This window comes from Melanotaenia boesemani, chromosome 17 (assembly GCF_017639745.1).
Source record: "Melanotaenia boesemani isolate fMelBoe1 chromosome 17, fMelBoe1.pri, whole genome shotgun sequence".
Classification (NCBI taxonomy): Eukaryota; Metazoa; Chordata; class Actinopteri; order Atheriniformes; family Melanotaeniidae; genus Melanotaenia; species Melanotaenia boesemani.
In genome coordinates, this window is record NC_055698.1 from 15,109,002 (window position 1) to 15,131,115 (window position 22,114).

General features: G+C 38.2%; 1 protein-coding gene across 5 annotated transcripts in view; it reads left to right on the plus strand.

Moving 5' to 3' along the window:
* Positions 1-22,114, plus strand: part of elmo1 (engulfment and cell motility 1 (ced-12 homolog, C. elegans)) — an 89,647-nt gene that overhangs the window by 24,290 nt on the left and 43,243 nt on the right. For 2 of the 5 annotated variants that reach the window (XM_042012482.1, XM_042012483.1), the window contains exons 2-13: positions 7,231-7,398; positions 12,448-12,488; positions 12,657-12,729; positions 12,828-12,878; positions 12,979-13,148; positions 17,566-17,601; positions 19,268-19,367; positions 19,725-19,876; positions 20,048-20,126; positions 21,103-21,144; positions 21,443-21,493; positions 21,841-21,963. In XM_042012482.1, the coding sequence (XP_041868416.1) occupies positions 7,321-7,398; positions 12,448-12,488; positions 12,657-12,729; positions 12,828-12,878; positions 12,979-13,148; positions 17,566-17,601; positions 19,268-19,367; positions 19,725-19,876; positions 20,048-20,126; positions 21,103-21,144; positions 21,443-21,493; positions 21,841-21,963 (996 nt within the window). In that variant the 5' untranslated portion in view covers positions 7,231-7,320. The remainder of the gene's footprint in view (positions 1-7,230; positions 7,399-12,447; positions 12,489-12,656; positions 12,730-12,827; positions 12,879-12,978; positions 13,149-17,565; positions 17,602-19,267; positions 19,368-19,724; positions 19,877-20,047; positions 20,127-21,102; positions 21,145-21,442; positions 21,494-21,840; positions 21,964-22,114) is intronic. The other 3 variants (XM_042012484.1, XM_042012485.1, XM_042012486.1) reach the window with 3 other exon arrangements.

Consider the following 22,114-nt stretch of genomic DNA (forward strand, 5'->3'; position numbering starts at 1 on the left):
TATCTTTGTGGTTTTTACAGAGAGTCATGCATTTACAATGTCTGGTTTTGAGATGGTGTTATTTTACTATTTTGTAAGTGATCATTTGCAGGCATTTGGTGTTTATTCAAAGAAAATGTCTAGTGTCTGTTATGTTAAGTAACAACACAATTACGCCTATCTATGGTTTAATTACTGATATTGTTGCAAATATTGTAACTGCAGAGGCAATTTTATTTCCAAAGCATATTGCGCTACGTGTCAAACCAATGTGCTTCACTTCAATAGATGTGTTAACTAAAGCTCTTCTGTTCCTCGTTGGCGCAGACTGCTGGTTGGTCACAGTGTCATTGTAAAAACTGCTGCCTCATGTTCTCTTACACCATTAAGGCTCCTACTAAAAGGCTTCTGCAAGAGTTGGCAGGCATCACACTTTTTTATTCTTTCTCTCCTCATCACTGAGTCAACGAAAGGCTGCAGTAATGTATTCTGTATCATATGAAGGACATTAGAGCACCATTTGCCTTCTTGTTTCAGAGAACGTCTTAATTTTTTTCCCCAGATGCTTTAAATTAAGTCCTAAATCTGTTTTATCACATATTTTGCCATTTTTATGACTTCTTCCTTTATTCTTCTGTCATTGGATCTGATTCTTTGTGATAGATCCCCTTACCATTTTTCATTTACTTTATCATGTCTATGTCCACCTCCTTGTAATTTTGTACTTCTTAATACCTCCTTATCGCTTCTCCTTCTTGTGTTCACTTGAACACTTCATCTCCTTTTCCTCGTTTACTTTCCCTTACTTCTCACATTACCGCTGATATGAACCTCACATTACACATCATGAATTATTGAGGTGAAACCTAGCCCTGCCCAACAAATCAAAAGGCTTCTCTTTGCCTCCTCTCCTCATACCCCTTCTCTACACTTTATTGATGGTTTCATTCTTTAATTTTAAACTCAGTCATCTCTGAGGGCAAAGTGAGATTTAGTTTTTTTTTTTCCTTGTTTGCTTTTTCCTTTTCAATCCTGAGGAATTATGGTCGCACTAACTCAGGAGCTTGTCTCTCTGGTTACCGCAGGTGGGCGGGTATTTAAGAATAAACTGATTGCAAACATACACTCGTCATTCACAGTACCTCTCTGGATCACAGCCCACTTAGGTTAGTGGTTAGATAGTTTTGGCATATGTTAATGCATATGGCTCATAATTGTCGCTAGAACAGTGGCTTGATTATATCCCACATAAGAGTGTGTAGGGAGGGGGGGTCATGGGTTTTGCTGGTGCCAGACTTATTATCTTTTTGGTTGAATTCTGCATAACAGAACATTAGTTGGCTTGGAATATACAGGCGGTTGATGGAAGCACAAGATGTCAGATGTGGCTGAGAGAATACAGGAATAAAGGACTGCAAACCCTAAAAAAATTGACAGCGGATTCTTTTGCAAATATAAACAAAAGGAGTGCCTTGCATTTGGAGCCTGTTTAACCTTTAGGCAGAGCAAAAAATTAAGTTGCACTCACTCACCTAAACCAGGTTGCATCAGATCTTCTGACATGATGAGCTGTGACAGCAGCTAGCTCAATAACACGGTTGCATTTACAGTAAAGTGGCTTTGATGAGATGTCAAAGTGACAAAATGGGAATTGACACACATACCCCAATGTTTTCTCTAGATATGAGAATATATCTAATAAAAATGCACACACACGCACAGAAGAGAAAATTCTGGTTTGAAGATCCTATTGTGAAGAAGTTGTTTCCATGAGTGGTTCATGTCGACTCCAGGAAAGGAATAAAACATGTTGATTTGATGAGTGCTGGACCACTTGTAGCCCTGCTCATGATGTGTTGGTGTGTTGAACCTCTGTGTCTCTCAATTACATGGAAGCCTGTTTTTGAGAGATGCTGTCTGAAAAGAGATAGCTGTGTGTCCTGGTGTGAGTGCACATGTGTGTATTTTCAATCAATAAACCTCACGGCCATCTATCTTTGAGTCATTAAAGTTCTCGGCAGATGATGACAAGATGTCGGGAATATAGACACAGAGATATAAAAACACACAATGTATATATTGGAGCCTGTCAGAAAGAGAAATTTATGTTTCCACCTACAAACATCACATTATAAATGTTTTTGTTTTTTTTTTTTTACAACGTCTGAAATGTTGTCATCTTGAGCAAACTTGAGTTGAAATTTTGGTTTAAATGTATCACCACAGCTTTGTTTATCATTGCAGTTTTGTTACTTCTCATTAGTCTAAATGCAGATTCACATGTCCAAAATTAGCTGATATAAACAAACGTGTTATCCCAATACATTAACTTTCATTTTTATTTTTTTACAACTGTAAATTTGTTCTCAACACTTGCCAAGTTAGTACAATTAAAGCAAGAAGACATTGGAATGAAAGAAAATTTCTGATATTTTGAGACTTTTTCCCTCTTTTCTGATCTTTTATGGTCTAAAATAATTAATAGGAGCCATAAATGCTCCGGTGTTAGCCAAGAGCACTATGTAGTATAATGGCCAACTATCAGCATCACAGCTGATTATTATAAGTTAATGACTACATTATGGATAGGATTCCTACTTAGATTGATGTGTATCTAACATGCATCAGTCTTACTCTGAAATCTTAAAGTGGATAGACCAATCAGGAAGAAAACAGTGTAAATATGAGAGTTGTGGTGGTGTTTGCTCAGTGTGTCCACAAGGAAGCAATCGTCCAGTTGTATGTCACCACTGCACATCCTGCTGTCCTCCAAGTGGAAGCTATATTAACAACAGGTCTGGTACTTGGCAACTTTTTTTAAAAAATTTTTTATCACCCACACCATGGTGTATTGAGAAATAAAGTTATGAGATTCAGAGTAAGGTGCACACAATTTCCTGTTTTTTTGTTTTTTTTTTGCATTTTATTAGCTTTGACAGTGAAATATCATGCCATGGTTGCAGAGCTTACACAGGCTTCCTTCAGCTTTACTATATGTTGTGAAAACAGTTATGTCACTGAACTGTGTGTTGATAATGGTACATTTTATTCCTGTGACTTTATCAGCATAACTGCCATTAGTAAAGAAAAAGAAATCCTACACAAACCCTCGTTCCTAGATATACAACAAAATGCAGGAGGAAAGATCCGTGCATGTGATTCATGTCAGGACAATGGCAAAATGTTTGGGTTTTTTTTAACATGAGGGTAGTTGCTTCTTTATATACATTGCATAACTATTTTAGTTGCAAAGCTAGTTGCAAACATTTTTGCATCTACAAGTCTTTAAAGACAATAAAAGGAAGGAAATGAGACCCAAAGGCCAAACTTTAATGCGCATATTTCAAACTGTATTATGTTGAATCAAGACAAAGGATTTGTGAAGCTGTTTACTTGTAGCCACTGCTAAAATCTAAAGGAAGAGAACGCTGCTCCATGCTCTCAGTCTTCACTATGATCTGCAAAAATTTCATAGCTAAGCACAAGAACTAGAGTATCTGAGAGTAATATTTTATACTATTGTGCCATATATATATAATATAGCAGAGACAATTCAGCCTGATTTTGAAAATCTTATCATTGGCGTATGGAGACATTGTACTTAAGACCACAAATCAGTAGACAATCTACTCAGTTGTATTCATCCTCTACAAACAATTAATTCCTGCACAGAAATAATTTGCAATTCAGTCATTTTAATGTGGCCAAAGGTGGTGAACCAAACATTAGACCAACACTGAAATGCTTGGATCCATGTTGCTATAAGCAGAGCTTAAAATGAGTGCAGACTGTTTCAAGACTGGTGGCATGCATAGCTTTCATCAACTGTCTTCAGTCTGTGTTGAGAAGGATGATGGTCTGTGCAGAGATGACTAACATGTTTTTGTCTGTAGAAGACAAATGAGTGAATCACACATTCTGTGCGTATGTATGGTGATGAGTTTTTTTTTTTGTTTGTTTTGTTTTGTTTTGTTTTTTGGAAATAAAGAAGATGCTGACGTGTTTTCTCAGCGAAAACTTGACTTTCTCAGCAATGTGTGTACAAAGTATGGTTGTTTTAATCCAGATGTTAGTATTCAGTTGACAGACAATCTTGCCATTGATTAGAAGTAATATTTTAACTGTATATTCTGATAGAAGGAAGGGCAACTGGATAATGTAACCCTGTATGAACTGAACATCACTCAAGGCAGAGTGTCAGGAAGTGTTTAACATATATTATGAAACCAATCTGCTCTTCAATGTGCTCACTCATTCATATTTCAGCGGCAAAATTCAAAGCAGAAGGGTTGAATGACTAATTTTTGTGGGGTTGTGACAAATGTGACTTGAGTATGCCACTCAGCTTAGAAAGAAAATGCATCTGCATCTCAAGCTATTGATGCAGCAGCTGCCATGGTAACGGCCTCTTGAATAAGAGCTGTGTGGATTATTATGGGGTGACTCACACACTACTCCAGGCCAGTTTTGTTACATATATTATCTTTAAATTGGAACACAATCAAACAGTACTGTATATTTTCTGCAGTAGGACCCAGACTGCAGACAGAAAACAGTTTTGGTCAGTGTTTCATGTGTGTTTGTGTTTGTGTGATGTGTGCGCCTACATTTTGTCACTCATTCTGCATTTAGTCACACAGACATGATGTATAAATCACTATTTCAATATTCCTCTCAATAGTGTTCTCCCAGGGATTTGTTCGGGCTAGTTGTTATGCATTATGAATTAATATGAAATATGTAAACAAAGTTCTCCACCAGGAACTAAGAAAAACCAAGCTTACAAGATGGGCCCAGAAGCTAAATTATTGATGGTTTCTCCAGTTGGTTTGGGCCATATATCTATGCAACATTTTCCACTCGATAAGAGCTTGCACTGGTGGGTTTCATTAGACCCCCTGCAAGCACTAAGAAGTGGTTTTACTCAGGTCCTACTGTATTTTTCAGAGCTGCTGTGATTTGACTGTTTGTCCACCATGGGAACTGTAACTAGCTTATCTAAGAAATCCATAAGGTTTTCAGGTCAGTCTGACCTGCCTGCTGCTCTGTCAGAAATGCTGTTTTTATGCTATACTGTGTTGCTTGTGAATCCAGACAATGATGTGATGTTTTTGCATACAGATAACTAATAACGCTTTTCTGTCCTTTACCCCAAAGTCAACGTTCCTCAAGAAGAGCTTAGCAGACAGGATTGGATTTTTTTGGGGGTGGGGGGCTAGTGCCAACATTGATATATATATATATATACACTTTTAAAAGTTTGAAACAATGTGTTGATCATGCATTAAAACATTACAAACTACCAACCTACTAAGAGGGCCTGTTAACATAAAAATCATGGCAGCAGTGTTTTTTGGTAGGCATACAAGACCCTGTTTCACATGGGCTGTTCAAAGTGGGAATGTTGCACTTTGTTCTGTGTGGAAGCGCATTGTTGTTGCTCTCTTAAGCCAGCAGCAGAGCTAGTCGCAGGGATGAAGTGATATTTGTCTAAAAGGGAGAGCCGACATGGTGGAACAAACCCCACTGAGGTTGTCGTGTTGCACATCACACCTCTGATACCAAACAGGTGCTTACTATTTAAAAGCACATGCTCCAGCAGCACACGCTGTTGCCAACTCAGCGAGACTGTCTTGAGATTTAGTGACTTTCCAGGCTCCTTTTGTACCTTTTTTTCCCCCCTTTATCTAGAAAACACCCCATTTTTTTAGTTTAAAAACTAGGCTTTTGCATTGCAGACATACAAATGTAGTCCAAACTACAGCTCATCGAACGATCGACTTTATCTTGTCTTAATGGCTGTTTTATCAGATAATGCAGACGCTATTAAAAAAGGTTTTAATCACAGCAGATCAGCATCCTGAAAGTCCCTTAAAATTTATTGTGGGATAATTTACACAGTTATTAATTGATGTTTTTTTATGTGGACATTTACAGACTATTTTTACCATACGAAAAAAAGAAACAACAAACAAAAAAAAAAAAAAAAAACTGAATGAATACAGTTTTTTTCTTTTTTTTGGGAAAGGGGGGTTTAAGGGAATTATTTTGTTTTAAGGTAGAATATTTCAGCATTTGGGTGAATGGTGTTAGAGAAGTAAAGAAACATAAAGGGCTGACACCTCAAATGATGCCAGTGAGATGATTATATAAATATGCTTAAAAGTGCTTCGTGTTGTCTAGATTTTTGTTGCAGGACTTCGCTTTTTTCCATTAAAAGCAATGAAGCCGCCATAATGATGGTGTCCTCTAATCTGAATTATTACACAATTTCTGTATGAAGGGGGATTTAATAACATGCACCCTATTTCTAAATGACTATCAAACTTAGTAAATTAGGCTGATTTATGATTTCATGTCACTTGATTAATTTATCAAGACTTGAAGTTCATCTATAATCAAAGAAAGCATTACACATTTTTAAAGGTTGCTTCCCATGATGAGCAAATTTATATTTTGTGTCAAACTGGAGTATAAATCCCATTTTAAGTTTAGGAAACTGGGCTGAGGAAGACACTGCATCTTTTTTTAACTCTTGAATGATGGGACTAAAGTGCAGCTCATGCCTTCGATCTCAAACTGTTGGAACTGCAAATGATCAGAAATGGAGCTCTGCTTTAGTCTGAGAAAGAAGCTGTTTTATTTTATTTATTTATTATTGTTTTATATATAAATGTCTGCACCCAGGTCAGGCCCGATGGAACACAGGGAATCCGTTCAAGAAAGTTTTAGAAATTCGCTTTCCTTCTGTGACTCTTTAGATCAGCAGATGAATATATAGTAGTTTTGAAATACATTTGTGAAAGCTCCAAAACTGAGATGACCTAATGTTCTATGCATACTTAAAACAACAAAAAAATTAAATGGTGTTAACGATAGATAATAATAATAAAAAAGGCACTTTGGTTATTGTAATGTAACTGTCTCTGGAGTTTATCTGCCAGCACTGATGACACTGAACTCAGATTATTTTGCTTTTGATGATGTAAGGGGTTTACTTTGGTGCTTTTTGCACACGATTACTTTGTTTTTCAGCTTCTACAGGATGTGAGTTTATCAGTTATGTATGAGCTGTCCCCCCACCCTCGTGCTTTGTACCTATGTCTTATGTATTTTTCATCACTGTGCTTGTCAACTTTCTCTCATCAGTCATAAACCATATCCTCAAACCCCCATCTGAAAAATCTAGTCCTAGATTTGACTAATGTGCGCTATTTTCTGTCTGTTTTTCTTTTCTCTCTTGTTCTGCAGGTTTGGATGAGCCATCTCCAGTAGTGTAAAAAGAGGTGTGAGGAAGCAAATCTCACACCAGACAGCCCCCCAACCCCCCCACCGGCAGCCATGCCGCCGCCTGCAGACATCCTCAAGGTGGCCATCGAGTGGCCGGGGGCATTCCCCAAACTCATGGAGATAGACCAGGTAGGAACCTGAGCAACAAGGCATATTATGAGTATACATAGCTGTCCTTTAAATCTACTAAGACAGACTACAGATCTGTCAAATAAAAAGGGAACGTTTTGTCTCCCGGTGAGAGTTATTTCCCCTAAACACAGTATTGCACAGTAATCTGTTGTTGTATAAATATTGCTGCTGGATGGATGTGATCAGTGTATGATGCAGCTTTGGCATTGTTTTCAACATTTAATCTAGTTTGTGCAACGGAAGTGCCCTTAATGAAAGACTAATTAAGATAAATCAACTATCACAGCTACAAATACATAGCCACACTTTGACCAGAGAGCTCAGTGATTAGGCCAAGTGATAAAGATGTGTTCTTCATGTTCAGTTTTGTCATTTAAATCAAACTGCCTTTTAGGTCATGACTGATGCAGAATAAAAACTATCCATATAGAAAATGTCTGTTTTGATAGCAAATACATGTTTAATTCAATGCAAAAGCTTTCCATCATTTAACTTGACTCTGACTTTTGTCAAATCAAATGTGATTTATTAACTGATAGTAATTTATATTCATTCTGAACAGGGTCTAATTTACCTGCAACAGTTAGAGTCATAACAACCTAGTTAAAGGGCATATAAAACCACATACAAGCACTCTCCCATCAGTTGTCTCTAAATGGTAAATACACTGTATGTGTTTTGCACCTTTCTAGTCTTTTGTTTTATACTACAGGTCTAATTCAGCCATAGACTCATAACACACTCACACTCATAAAGCAATAAACACACCATGGGCTTTATCTGTCATTGAGTTTTTGCTATAAATTTAATTTTCTAATCTAAACGTTATAGGATATAGGCTGCAAAAAAATTGGGCTACACCAGATTAATAAATCATGCTATCAAACTACACACACACACACACACACACACATACATATATTTTTTTTAAATAAGATTCAATGGGGGAATTTGCACCTTTACTAAGTTGGCTGATTTACATTATTGTTTTTTTTCCTCTTTCTTTTTTTATATATATATTTCTATAAATGAGTAATGGCTTTGAGGGTTCACTGTACACAGCTCATATCCATATTTATTGTCAGCAGATGCTCAGTGTGTAACAAACATCAGACTGCATGCAAATAAAATAATTTGTCCAAACAATGACTATCTTGTTGGAGGGGGGTTTGATTACACATACAGCGTGTAAAATGGCCTTTTCTCTGTGTTTGTGACTCACGGATGGGCTAATGACTTTACAAGCTATGAGTCACTGAGGCAACTGCAGCCATGATTGCCCTTTCCCTGTGGATAACCCACTGAATGAAGCGCTGAATTACGGCATACACACACTTCTGGTTGTGCCATGACTTGCTTTAAGCACTTGAGTGAGATTCAAGGATGTGGCGTTTTTGTATTTAATAACCCCCTTGGCACGCTTCATTTCTAAAATTCAATTTGCCTATAGTTTGTTCTGTCATGTGACTTTACTTCTTTAAGCCACCTTTACACTTCATACACCACCTCCGCTTTTCTCCATTTCTCTTATCTGTCATCTTCCTCTTGTTTCACCTACCCGTTGTCTCCTCCTCCTCGTCCTTTTTTGCTTTCACTCTCATTCATTCCCCTTGCTTACTCCGCCTCCTCCTTTTGTTGTGTTGACTGTGAAACTTGCGCTGTGCCTCTTCTTCTCTCATCCTCCTCCAACCCCCTCCATTCCCTCCTTCCTCTGTATCACCTTTGTACAATAGACCCTGCAGTAACATATGGCTGTCTGAGTCATGCGATGGGGAGTGGGCTTCTGCTGCTGTCTTGAGACCCGGAGGAAGAGCGAGTGCATTGGTTTGCATGAATTTGTGTGTGTTTTTAACATGGGTTCAACTTGTCTCATGGGAATTATATGTGCAGTCTTGTTTGTTAGGTAACATGCCACCGTTCATGAGCATGCACTTGTGTGTAACAGCTTTGCATGTTTGTACTCATATCCATGGGATCGGGGCATCATCTGTATGTTTTTGTCTCTGTGTTTACTTCTCTGCAGTGTGTGCTTGAGGTATGTCTGCTTCAGGCTGTGTCTGCATAAATCCAAATCTCTCCAGTGCCTCATGGGCTCAAAAGTCCAGCATTTGTGGAGGAATGCTGGGAAGTCAATACAAGTGCCAACAATTGTATGAGCGGTTTTATTGCCGTTGTTAAGTCATAAATGCGACAGAAGGACAGAGGAGATTAGTTTGTTGGTTTTCGGGTGGAATGAGAGAACTGCTTGCAGACAGAAAAGAATTTGATTCAGAGAAGATGGAATCTACATTATTTTATAAAAGTAAACAGAATTAATCCTTTGGTCCTACAGAACTGTATATTTGGGATGTAAGGTGGGCCAGTAGCATCTTTATATGAAAAAATAATTTAAAATATCTGTGGTGATGGTGAAGACAATTTGGCTTATCATTGCAGTTGGAAAGCTGTGTCAGATAGGAGATGGTGTAGCATGACTTTAAAGTGACACTACTGAACATGCAGATTGTGCACTTTGGCGCCCCCTAATGAAGCTAGCTCGGCATCTGTCTTGCATCCTTTCTGCTGACTTGACTTATCTCTTGCTCTGTCACCCCCTCTCCTACTTTTACTTGCTTCCTCTGATAATGTCCTCTGGAGTTTCTGTGATGAATCAGACATGGTGCGTGTTTAAAACGGCCATTGTGTTGATATTCATTTACTGGCTTGTGACACAGCAACGTAAAGCAAAACACAGCTGCCACGTGAGGCACTGGGCTCCCCCAGCTTGCAGGGCAGTGACGACTCCTGGAATGTACATAATGAATGCCAGTGTGCCATCAAAACGAGTCAGAAGCACTGATTTTAAGGTCGGAAAGTTAAGTAGTGTTGCTTTAAATTTCATTTACTATAAAATATGCTGTTATGTTGCATAATGGAGCCCTGGTCTTCACCTTTGCATCTGGTGAACACTCAAGTTGTTGTTGTGAAAAGCTGTAGTTATTTACCAGGGATGACAGTTAGGGAGAGGAGGTAATGACTTGTGTGAAGTGAAGGCAATAATAAGGGAGATTAAGTGTAGGTAGAAAAGGGAAATGTGGGGATTTTAACTTATAGAAAATTGTAAAAAAAAAAAAAAAATTGTATTTTGATTTCTGAGGAAACAGAAGCATGAAGGGGGACTAGTAATGAAGAATCTAATCATTTAGACATTTAAAAAAAATGAGAAGATACATGTTTTAGCAATTCATAAACTACATTGTAACATACAATATTAATGCACTGGTTTAAAAAATACATAGATTTTTAATTTGTCTTATTTGTCAAATAATTATATAGAGGAAAATATTTTCATCAGAGAAATTTCTGTAATTCACATGACATTTTTCTTTCTTATACAGCATATACTCTGTATATATATATATAATATAAATCTCCAGGAAACAACACACACAGGTTGTTGTATAAAATTTATTCCAGTGTCTTACAATGATAGCAGGTAATCATACTTGTCAATACCAGCTGTCATTGCTCACACACATACTATTGTTTAATTTGTCGTCTCCCTGTCGTCACATAACAACCCACCTTTTTCTTCAGTTTCTCTCCTCGTTATACATACCCACCATCCTGCCATTACTTTGTCCTGTATGTAGATCGTCATCACTGCGTCTCTCTCTCTCTCTCTCTCTCTCTCTCTCTCTCTCTCTCTCTCTCTGTTCATGTTAATCTCATTATGAGACTTTTCCAAATCACATATTTTCAGTACAGTTCAGTTATTTTTTTCCATGAGAGTAATTTGTGTATGCCTTTAATTTAGCCATAACACTTAGACTGGTTTATTTGGCAAGTTTTTTTTCTTCTCTTCAAAGATATGCTGCTGTTTATGGTCAGTCACTCAGTTTTTGGATGAGCGATTAGGTGAACTTGATCAGTCTGTGGGTACACACACAGGAGGACATTGTGGCACTGCAGCCATGTTGCTTTTGAATGGCAACTCAGTGAAATGTTACTAATACACATATACAAATAGAAACAGTGACTCACTGCTCACTAAGAAGAGGAAAAGTATTCAACTGAAAAAAACATTTTGGAAGACGGAGACAGTTTATGCTGAAATCTGGAAGCAGTCCCTTGATCTGAAGTGAACATAAAATCACAGTGATTGGCTCTTGCTTGGCTGTGTTCTCAAGTAACCAGTCAAGTGTTACTGATGTTGGATACACCGAGCATTTTGCTTCTTAAAGTTATTGTGTATAAAACTCTGCCTGTATGTTTCTGATGCTGTCAGTGTGCAGTATAAACGTGGAAATGCTCAGCCATATTGAGTGCTTAATGCAATAATAACCAGTCTTGTAGCGTATAGAAAATCAGGATATAAAGAGAGAAAAACAGCATTCAACTTTTTTGGTTTTCATTTGACCTCTCATTGCTGTGATAGAAGATAATAAAACTTGCTAAAATATAAATGACTTAGACACAGTTCTTGACACAAATAAAGAAATATCTGGTTAAAGGAAAAGATTCCCATGCATATGTTAAGTTTTTAAGCTGAAGCCAAGATAACCCATTGTCAAATCATATTATTTTCATAATACAGGATTTTGATGATGTGGTCTAAAGCGCCCAAATAAGTTAGACCAGAAATAATGAGTTTCAGTTGTATTTGACTACCAGCCAATGTGTGGCATGTGAACTGTTGCACGTTCTCATTTAATGCTAAATCTAGTCTTTCGATTCCTTCACATCTTCTGGCAGATGTCCCCTGATATAAATCAATACATCTGTTTTACTCTAGATAGTACTTTTCTTAAGTAGATATTACAAAAACTTGAGTTAAAGTACTTTTTCTCGCTGCCCTGCAAGCAGTTTCCCATACATAGATAATGAATGTAGGACATGGTCAGCATTTCCACATGAGCAGTAGGATAAATACAGACTCCTGAAGAACAGCCTCTCATTGTACCAGTCCTGCTATATAAAATAATTACAGCCTACTGAATTTGTATGTTGTTTTAGGAGCTTAAGTCCAGACTAAGGACTAAATGTAGTTTTGCTTCTCATCCACAGAAAAAGCCTCTCTCAGCCATCATCAAAGAAGTGTGTGAAGGGTAAGTCTGCACAAATGTATGTTTTTGCATTTGAAAGTAATTCTCCAAAGGCCTCTTGGAAAAACCCTTTTTCTCTCGCCATTCTTGAATAATATTAGATTAATCTAAGATGCTCTGCCCTTTAATACCAATTATACAAAGTGTTTCTCTCCATTTGATGCCTTGTAGGTGGTCTTTGGGGAACCATGAAAACTTTGCTCTGCAGATTGCTGACGCGACAAATTTCTACATTACAGAAAAGGTTCAGTTATCCGTTTCTAACAGCAAACAGCAGTATGTATGATAACAAAAAACAGACTTTGACTGTTAATCTGTTTGTGTCTTGGATATTCTCCACAGAATCGCAATGACATCAAGAACGGTGCAATCCTGCGCTTAACCACCTCTCCTGTAAGTCTTTTTTAGTACATAAGACAACACTTTTTGTGTCTGCAATAATGTTTTAAGTGATTAATGTTTCCATCTTTTCATCATCACCCTGCCCCTCCAGTACCAGACTGCCATCCAGCTTCATGAACGAATCCAGTCTTCGAGCATGGATGCCAAGCTGGAAGCACTGAAGGACCTGGCCAATGCTTCTCGGGACATCACCTTTGCACAGGAGTTCATCAACCTAGACGGCATCTCCCTGCTCACTCAGATGGTGGAAAGTGGGACTGAGTAGGTTCATTTTCTGTCTAATTTTGCTCAACTGGAACAGTTTTTTGCTTCCCATTACACAATATCTCAACTACCTTTCTAGTGGAGGTGATTTTTGATTCCCATATTTAGCTTTTTGATTTATAAAATGATTAAATCAGCTCATAACTGTTACTTCATCATTTTTGCAGCTATATGACAATTACTATATATACCCAATGTAAAGGGTAAATGTACTTGTATAGCACTTTTCTAGTTTTTTGGTCACTCAGAGCTCTTTTACACTACAAGCCACATTCACCCATCCACAGCTTTTTATCCATCAGCCACATACATCCATACACCAGTGAACACCTCGGAGGCTATTTGGGGTTTAGTATCTTGCCCAAGGACACTTTGACATGAGATGTGGTGAAGCCTGGATCGAACCACCAGCCTTCCAGTCGCCAGAAGACTGCTCTTCCTCCTGTGCCCCATGTGATTTATGACAACAGCGTTCCAATCCTATCTATTTGATTCATTTATGTTCAGCTCAGTATTCAGGTGGAGCTCTACACAGATCTGAATCTCCCTGAGACTAAAAGAGTCTTTGGATTTGCACTGCACAGTCTGACTATTGAAGTTCAAGCCATTCAAAGCTGCTCATTCTTATTAAACTAGGGTGCATTTATTTTTCTGGTGTCTAGTGATACAGCAAGTTCCTCTGTAGATACGTTCTGTACTTCAGCTTGCTTTTGTGGATTCACTGCACTGTTGTGTGTGTGTGTGTGCAAAAGAGAGACATGCTCTTGTCTTTATTAGGGGAGCTTAAGTGGAGTAAGTGAACCATTTTAGGTTCCTGTGAATCACCATAGACTCCCGCCATGATCACTGTGCAGTTGAAAAACCTCAAACATCTGCACATCATGAGGAGACTTAAGAAGGCTGAACTCCCAGCTTCTTCTACAGAGGAGGAATAAATGGAACCAAAACCTAAAACATCCCAAACTAGTCTGAGATTCACATGATCCAAAACAGGAAGACTCTGTGGTGATGAGATATCTGTACTCATCTACCAAGATATGTCTGAGGTTAGTTTTTTTTTTTAAAAAAAAGGGTATTTCTCATAATGGCTGTGAAACCCTAACTCACAGAATTACAGTGAAATTCTTAAACTGAACAGCAATTTTTTTTTTTTTTTGTCTCTGACTTGACAAATAATTTATGCCTTTTTGCATTAATGTGAGAAGAATAAAGAGAAGTACATCTGCACAACCTTTGTAAATCCACGATTTAATGAAGTCTAGTTTCTTTTGCAAAAGTCATGAAATTTACATTTCATCTTGAGACTGGTGGTTAGTGATCACTAAAAAGAAAACTGCTGCACCACCACAGTGATCATACCCTGATTATAGTGCAGCATGCAGACAAATTGCAGAGGAAATAAAATTCTTAGAATTCCTGATTTGTTTTCAGATCTGATCAGGAGAAAATTGCTGAGCCCCTCTTCTGCTTACTCAATGTTCCACTTCCCTGTAAATGATAATGACATTGACAAGGTTCAGGAGAAAAGACAAGTAAACTAATGAAACAATGATGTTTTGTGAAGATCAAATGGAGTCTGCTGCTTAGTCTCCTGAGGTTGGATCCAGAGCCAGATTGTCACACTCTGAAGGTTCTGGTCCAGGTGTGATTTGGAGAGAGCAGCTTGTGAAAGAAATAATGGCTCCAGCTGATGTTTTTTTTTTTTTTTTGCCAGGAGAGCTGTGTATTAGGTTTTGACTGTTCAGCAGATTGGAATACTCATTGTATGCATGTGTCCCTAAGCCCTGGAGACCGTCTCCTGTGAAGGTTAAAGAGAGGACTTTTTTTGCTGGGGTATTATTTCTCAGCTTTGGTACCAGGAGAGGTGAGAGCAAGTATGTGTGTATCCATGCAGCTGTAGCATAATGTGTAAGTGCAAGAAGTCAAAACCCAGAGAACGGCAGCACAAGTGCGTTTAAAGACACACACACCAGCTAACATATGGTGCAAACTGGCAGAAGCCAGCTGCGCAGAACTTGGTCATTTTCCGCTTCATGTAGTTCTCATTATCCAACCCTTTTCCATAAAGAGAAAACATAGACAGAAGAATAGTTTGCTCACATAAGAAGTTTGCACCTCACTCATGGAGTAAATGCACATTCACACCATGTCCAATGTGGCCTTCCTACAGCTTCAGTTAAAGTTAAAGTCCAGCCAGATTGTGGAGGAACCACAGTCTGATATGTGAGAACACACTCTGAACAGCAAATTCTTTGAAGTTAATTATCATTTGTGCTAAATACTTAGATTGAGCAATACTTTCATTATTAGGTCTGTAACTATTTGTTTTGTAGGTGCATAAAGGCTCAAATTCCAGTTAGATGTTTAATCTCTTCTTTACAGCAGAAACAACATGACAGCCTGTTATTTCAGGGTATGAACCTCCAGTGCCTTCAGTTATATATTCACTTCTTTTAAGAAATCATTGAAGCCTCTCCTCATATTTGAATAGAATATTGAATGATCAAATATTTGACCCTGCTTAATCTTACCGCAGCACTGATCTTAACTGCACGCTGTTCGCAGCTCCTTGATTAGATATGTTTTATGTAAACTACCATCAGTTATTCAGCTTGGGAGAGTTTGAGGGTGTTGTGTGTGGGAGAGAGAGAGAGAAGGGCAAGTGGTTCTGTTCCATTTCCATCTCAACAAAAAGAGCTTGTGAAACATGGACATGCAGATAGGTATCAGACACAAACACGTACACACTCATTAGTGCTCCTGCCAGCCAATTTGATGAAGTGTTATTATTTAAGAGACATGATGCTCCAGACTCCTGAGGGCAGAGCTGTTCTGTAATCTAATGCTTCTGCCAAAGATGAGATGTTTTCACGTGGAAATTAGTTGTTGTGTATATTAGCTTTACCAGTTAAAGGCAAATATCGACCTCTAGTGATAAAACATGGAACAACAACCCTTTTTCCTTTGCTTTTTCTCTTTGTTTTGTTTTATTATGCTTTACTGCGTCAAATGAATAATTTAAACTAGTAAAATATTTCTGGTAGTGTTATTAAGAGCATCAATGTGCAAGAGTAAAGTTGAATGAAACTGAATTAACAAAATGTAAGGAATTCTAAAAATTCTTCTTTCTTTTCCTTTTAATAGTTGGTGTACCTGCACATACAAAGCACCTGCCTTATTGTTTGAGTCAGATATCCAGAAAACCCGTCTCCATGACAAATTAATATTATTAAAGTAAATATAGTAACAGTTAACATAAGGGAAAATAATTTAGAGCCTGTCATTTAATATCAGTAGCCAGTTAGAGGATCATATCCTTTGACCATGTCACTGAATTAAGCGACTCATTTTTTTTTCTTTTAAAAAAAACAACTTGTCCTGTCCAGCGTCTTAGCAAGCAGAACGATGGTCTGACTGCTGTGTTTTGCCCAACAAATTTGCTTTACTAAAGGAGAGCTTAATCCACATAAAGATGAAGCAGAATATATCCAATGGCCTCTGTAAGAAAACAAAACAGAATCAAGGACACCTATTAGACGACAACAAAAGTATATGAAAGCTTAGCTATTACAGATTAAACATCTAATTCTTGTTGTTCTTTCATGTTTTAGCAGCTCAGAATGTGCAGTGCAGCTCCAGATACTTCATTAAGGGGGAGGGCTTCTTTTAAAATGCTCCCTTATTACTTTGAGTGGGATCCTACCTTCCTCATGTCTCCAGGTTTAAAGCTATTTTAGCCCACTTTTCCCAGCTTCACCTCAGTTTCATTGAGGTTTTATTATTCATGCTTCACCAGATGAAAAGGATTGAATATTTCTGCTGTTTATTTTCCTAACAGCTGTTCAGTAAGTAGAGATAACTCTAAATTATCCAGAGTAAATGTAATCCTAAAACTGCACCTGTTGTTAGAATTAGTTCTTTTTTATTAATATTATCATTACTGCAGCACACTGCTGTACAATACTCCAAGCTGCTGAAAATTTAATGGTGTGCAAGACTTTGTTCCTTTCTCCTTCTCCGGAGGCCAACATGTAACACAAACAGACTTGATTTTATTGTCATCTGTTCTTGAGCTTGCTCCTTGTACATAAAGTTTGTAGCGAAGCACCTTTTCAGCTGCTTCTGCTTTGCATGCTTCCAGCGTCTGAGCAGGCTTACTGGTCAAAGGTGTTTACATTGAGTAAGGGAATTAAAACATAAGGGGTGATTAGTGAATGTTTGTGTTGGAGCTTTTACAAAAAAGAACACTTTCAATTTATGTGAGAGGCTGCACCTCCCTGGAGTCTGACCTCTTGCAGGGATGTTTCACTTGAGACTGTGATGTGTGTTGTTTGCTTCGCTGTGCTGGCTGAGACTTTAAGTTTATGTTGTGTGTTTCCCACCTGTGACACCAAAGTTTCTTAAATCTTTGCAGGCGCTATCAGAAACTACAGAAGATTATGAAGCCCTGGTAAGCCCCTCCCTTTCCCACACCCCCCGCCCCCCTCACCCCTGATGGGTAACGTTATTGGCTCTTTGCTCTTCCTAACCTGCTGGTCAAGTCTGCATGATAAAGACTGACCTCGGTGCCTTATGAGATATTTTTTTTTGATTAGCACAACCATTAACAGGCTTCTGTTCTAAAATCAGTGTTGCATTTTAATTTCTTGCATGTGGTTTTGGGCAACAGATTAAAAGACAAAAGTCATTTCTACTTTTTCACCAGTCTGAAAGAAGGCCAAGATTTATTTCTAAAAATATACAGCAATGAAAAATTCATTCAAACCAGCTACTTGTAGATTTCATAATTAACGGTCTGGCATTGCAACATTTATTATCTACGGTAAATGTCAGCACTTACCCTGAATTAAATCTTGGTTTCCTTGACAAAATTATGCTAAGGGTGAGGGGGTTGTCTTTCATTCAGCTGTCGTTATTCAGCTTCCTTTTGACCACAAGTAAATAACCTTTATCATCACTGAGGCATCCTTTCAGCAAGGTTTTTTTTTTTTCTTTTGATCTGCTTTAAATAATCTATCCTCTAGTTTCAGTTTTCAGTTATATAAAGTTGCATTGTTTAGTTTGTCTAAAAGCCCAGTACCATGTGCAAAAGCATCTTCATTTTTCAGCTGTGGGTTACTAATTTCCATACTTTGACTGTTCACTAATCATCTACCATGCAGCAGTACTGCCGGTGATATTCTGTTGTTTCACTGCTTATTTTGAAATATTTTTACCCTGAGGGGCTTTCCTATTATTTAAATATTTTCTGATCTGATGCTGAACACCCAAGGTCTTTTAGTCCTGAAAATGAGCTTTGAAATCCATTATATAACTTTATTTTGGGGGTTTTGTTTTTACTCAGTGAACTTTTTATATATATATTTTTTTAATTGTGCTTTATTACAGCTTCAGTTTGATGCAAGCAATAATGTTATCATGAAGGATGAGCACACAAATGGCTGCATGCTGCACAGTACTGCAGTACCAGTTGTAAGCTGTAGATGGCAGCATTGTAAAAATCTATTCGTGAAACTATGAAACAACCAAAATCTTAAACTTTACAAAAACGGCTAAAAAAGAAGTAATCTCAATTTCTTTCATACTTAGCGTAATGTGCAGGCACAAACTGATCCCTGGATATCTAATTAAGTTTTTCCAGCAGTACCACATGAAGCGGCTGTTTAATGTGCTCCTTGCTTTGGCTTCCTGTGATTCTCTCAGTGATTTATTTCTCCTGGTATTTGTGTAACTGCATGATTTCACTCTATAATGTAGCTTTCTGGTCCTGATTGACCGCCGCCGGGCTCCTGCTGTCCCTTTGACGGCCTCTGCTGTTAGCTGACAGCCATTCTGTCTGCGCTGCATCTCAAACCTCTCTCCCATTTCTTCCTCCCTCTCTCTGTCTCCTTTTATTTTCTCTATCTTTCTGCAGCAAACCAGGTTGCAGCATTGAACGTATGTTCATCTGCACCCTCTCTTCTCCGCCACCTCGTTATCTGTTTATGCCGACCGCTCATTCTTTGTTATGTTCTAAGCCATCTGGGCTTTGCAGCTATTACACGTTTCCAAGCCATCTGGTAGAGAGAAGTTTCCTATGTTTTTTTTTTTGTGTGTCTGTGTGTGTTGTCCTGTAGTTTTGGTGACCTGCTGTCCTTCACGCTGACGGCCTTTGTGGAGCTGATGGATCACGGGATTGTCTCCTGGGACACTTTCTCTGTGGCCTTCATCAAGAAGGTCAGCGAGGAAAATTTTGCACGAAGCAGGGCCAGGATTTAAGAGGAGTGTGCACTGATGATGCTGTTATCATAATGTTCATATGACTTTCACAGCCTCTAAAATATTTAATTAATTTCCTGACTGTAACAAAGCCAACAAGTGTGCATCAATAGATGTGTGCATTAAGCATAAATTAATGTTTTGTATTTGTAGAGGCCAAAAGAGTTTAAGAAACATTTTTATTGATGTATTTTCCAAGTCTGATTGCTTTAGGTCATTAAAAATAAGTGAAACATTCATTTTTAGTATCTTTGTTTCTACAGATTGTTACAATAAATTATTCAATGCATCTCCTTTGCTTTGTTTTTTCTCCAGATTGCCAGCTACGTGAACAAGTCAGCCATGGACACAGCAGTGTTGCAGCGCTCACTGGCCATCCTGGAGTCCATGGTGCTCAACAGCCAGGATCTTTACCACAAGGTGGCGCAAGAGATCACCATTGGACAGCTCATCCCACATCTTCAGGGGTAACTAGAGGAATTAATGTGTGAAAATTAGTTATGTTGACTTGTTTTTCATAACACCATATTGATAAATGCATTTTAGACCACATAATTCAATAATGAAGTGTCTATTTTTTAAATCTTTTATTTGTATTGACTTTTTTTAATGTATCATTTTTTCTTTTTAAATCACAGGACTGATCAAGATATTCAGACTTACACCATCGCAGTCATCAATGCTCTGTTCCTCAAAGCTCCTGAGGAGAAGAGACAGGTGAGGCATCATTCATTCACTTTGGTGCTTTTTCTGTATACTTCACTTCATACTGCATTCATCAGCAACAGTATACTTAATGTATATGTCAGTGTCTATTTGCATGTCTAAAAAGTACTAGAGTCTGTAACATTTCTGCCGTTGCAGCAGTAAAATCTACTTGTGACAATGTAATAAAGAGTGCATCTTTCTTTCTTTCTTTCCATTCATCTCTGGCAGAAAGATGTTTTTGCGCCATCACACTCCCATCTTTGTCTTTTTTATGTCAAGCATTACCCTGTAGCCAATCACATGATCCCTTACATCAGCACTACAGGGTCCAGTGATGCGCTTTGGCATAAATAATGAATGATGCCAACCCACGGCTTTTCTCTTGCACTGCACACAGAATGGGCTTCATAGTACATTCAAAGATAAGCCCACTCTGATCTTGCAGGGTTTCTTATTTTTGACATTTCAAGAAGTTTTTTTTCTTTGTTTTATTTTTGTGGATCAAATTTGTGTCGGGTTTGCAGCAAGTTTCAATGAATTCATTTAAATGGTATCTGACAGCCTCCTTTAGCTCAAGTTAAGGCCTGTGTAGTAACACACATCTGTGGAAACTCATTTAATTTCTGCAGAGTGACAGTTTTGAAATGTGATGCTAACCACTTGCAGTACTTTTTTTTAGAATATGTGAGGGCTAGCGATGCAGTTTTGGTTTTTGGTGTATTTTCCTGCAAGGACAGAAGATCTGCACGTTTTGTGTGTTTGCTTGTGCGATAAGGACTCAAACAGTAAAGCTTATGATTCCCAAGTCTGTCACTGTTCTGCTGACTCACCACCTCCCCCTCCCCAACAATAACACAAGCTGCACCACTGACAGAAATTATTTATTTTTTAACATCATCTCAGACTTTTGTTTCCCACCACATTCACTCACTCACCCTTTCTCTCTGTCTCTGACCTTGTCTCCTCACTGCACACGTCATGGTAGTTTGATGAGCACATTGTGGACATCCTAAATTGTCCCCTGACAGTAAGTGCACCCTTGATTAGCACACTTTGTAGTTTGCACTGCGGAAGGCCTCTTTTAGTGCATTTAGAGTATCCCTTTTGTATGACTTTCCTATATTTTAACAGCCTGTCGCTGATTAGTGTGCAGTAGCTGTTTTTGTTTGTTAATTTGGCCATTTAAACTTTTCATGATAGCATAGAAAATCTTAAGTCTTTCATACCTCAGTATGTTGTTGCGCCTCATGTTGATTCTTTTCACTTTCTCCCTGCTCTTTTTTCTCTATCTCTACTTCTCTACCCTTTTCTGTCTCTCGTTATAGGAGATGGCCCACATTCTTGCCCAGAAGCAGCTGCGCTCCATCATTCTCACTGTAAGTTGAGCCATGCTCATGTTCTCTTACAACAAAAAAAAAAACCTCCTCCTGTCTGTCTCTTCATCTGTGTTCAGGTTTCCACCTATGTTCCAGCTTGTATCAGAAAGGAAAATTACTCATGATTATTATACGCAATACTTACTTTCTCACACCTGCTCCCTTTTCTCTCTTTTGCTCATCTCTTTCTTCTGTGAAATCTCATACCTCTTCATCCTGTTCTGTTAACCTGTCATTTTCTCTCAAATGGTCTTGCTCCTGCAACATCCTCCTCTTTCTCTCTCTCTCGCTTTTTTTTTAAACCTGTAAATCCAACCTGTCTTTCACGTGCTCCCCACACCACCCAGAATGTGATCCGGAGCCCCACACCCATTAACGATGAGATGGCACATCAGCTGTACGTGCTGCAGGTGCTCACCTTCAACCTGCTGGAGGACCGCATGATGACCAAGATGGATCCTCAGGACCAGGTGTGGACTGAGAAATGCTAGAGACGCAAAGAGGACAAAATTGTTTTTTGTTTTCTCAAAGCAAATAAAGAAAAGAAAATTGTAGTTTGACCTTTTAAGTTCAAGTTTTTATGTGTTGTTTTCTTGTCTTGTCACACTTGAATAAATGCAC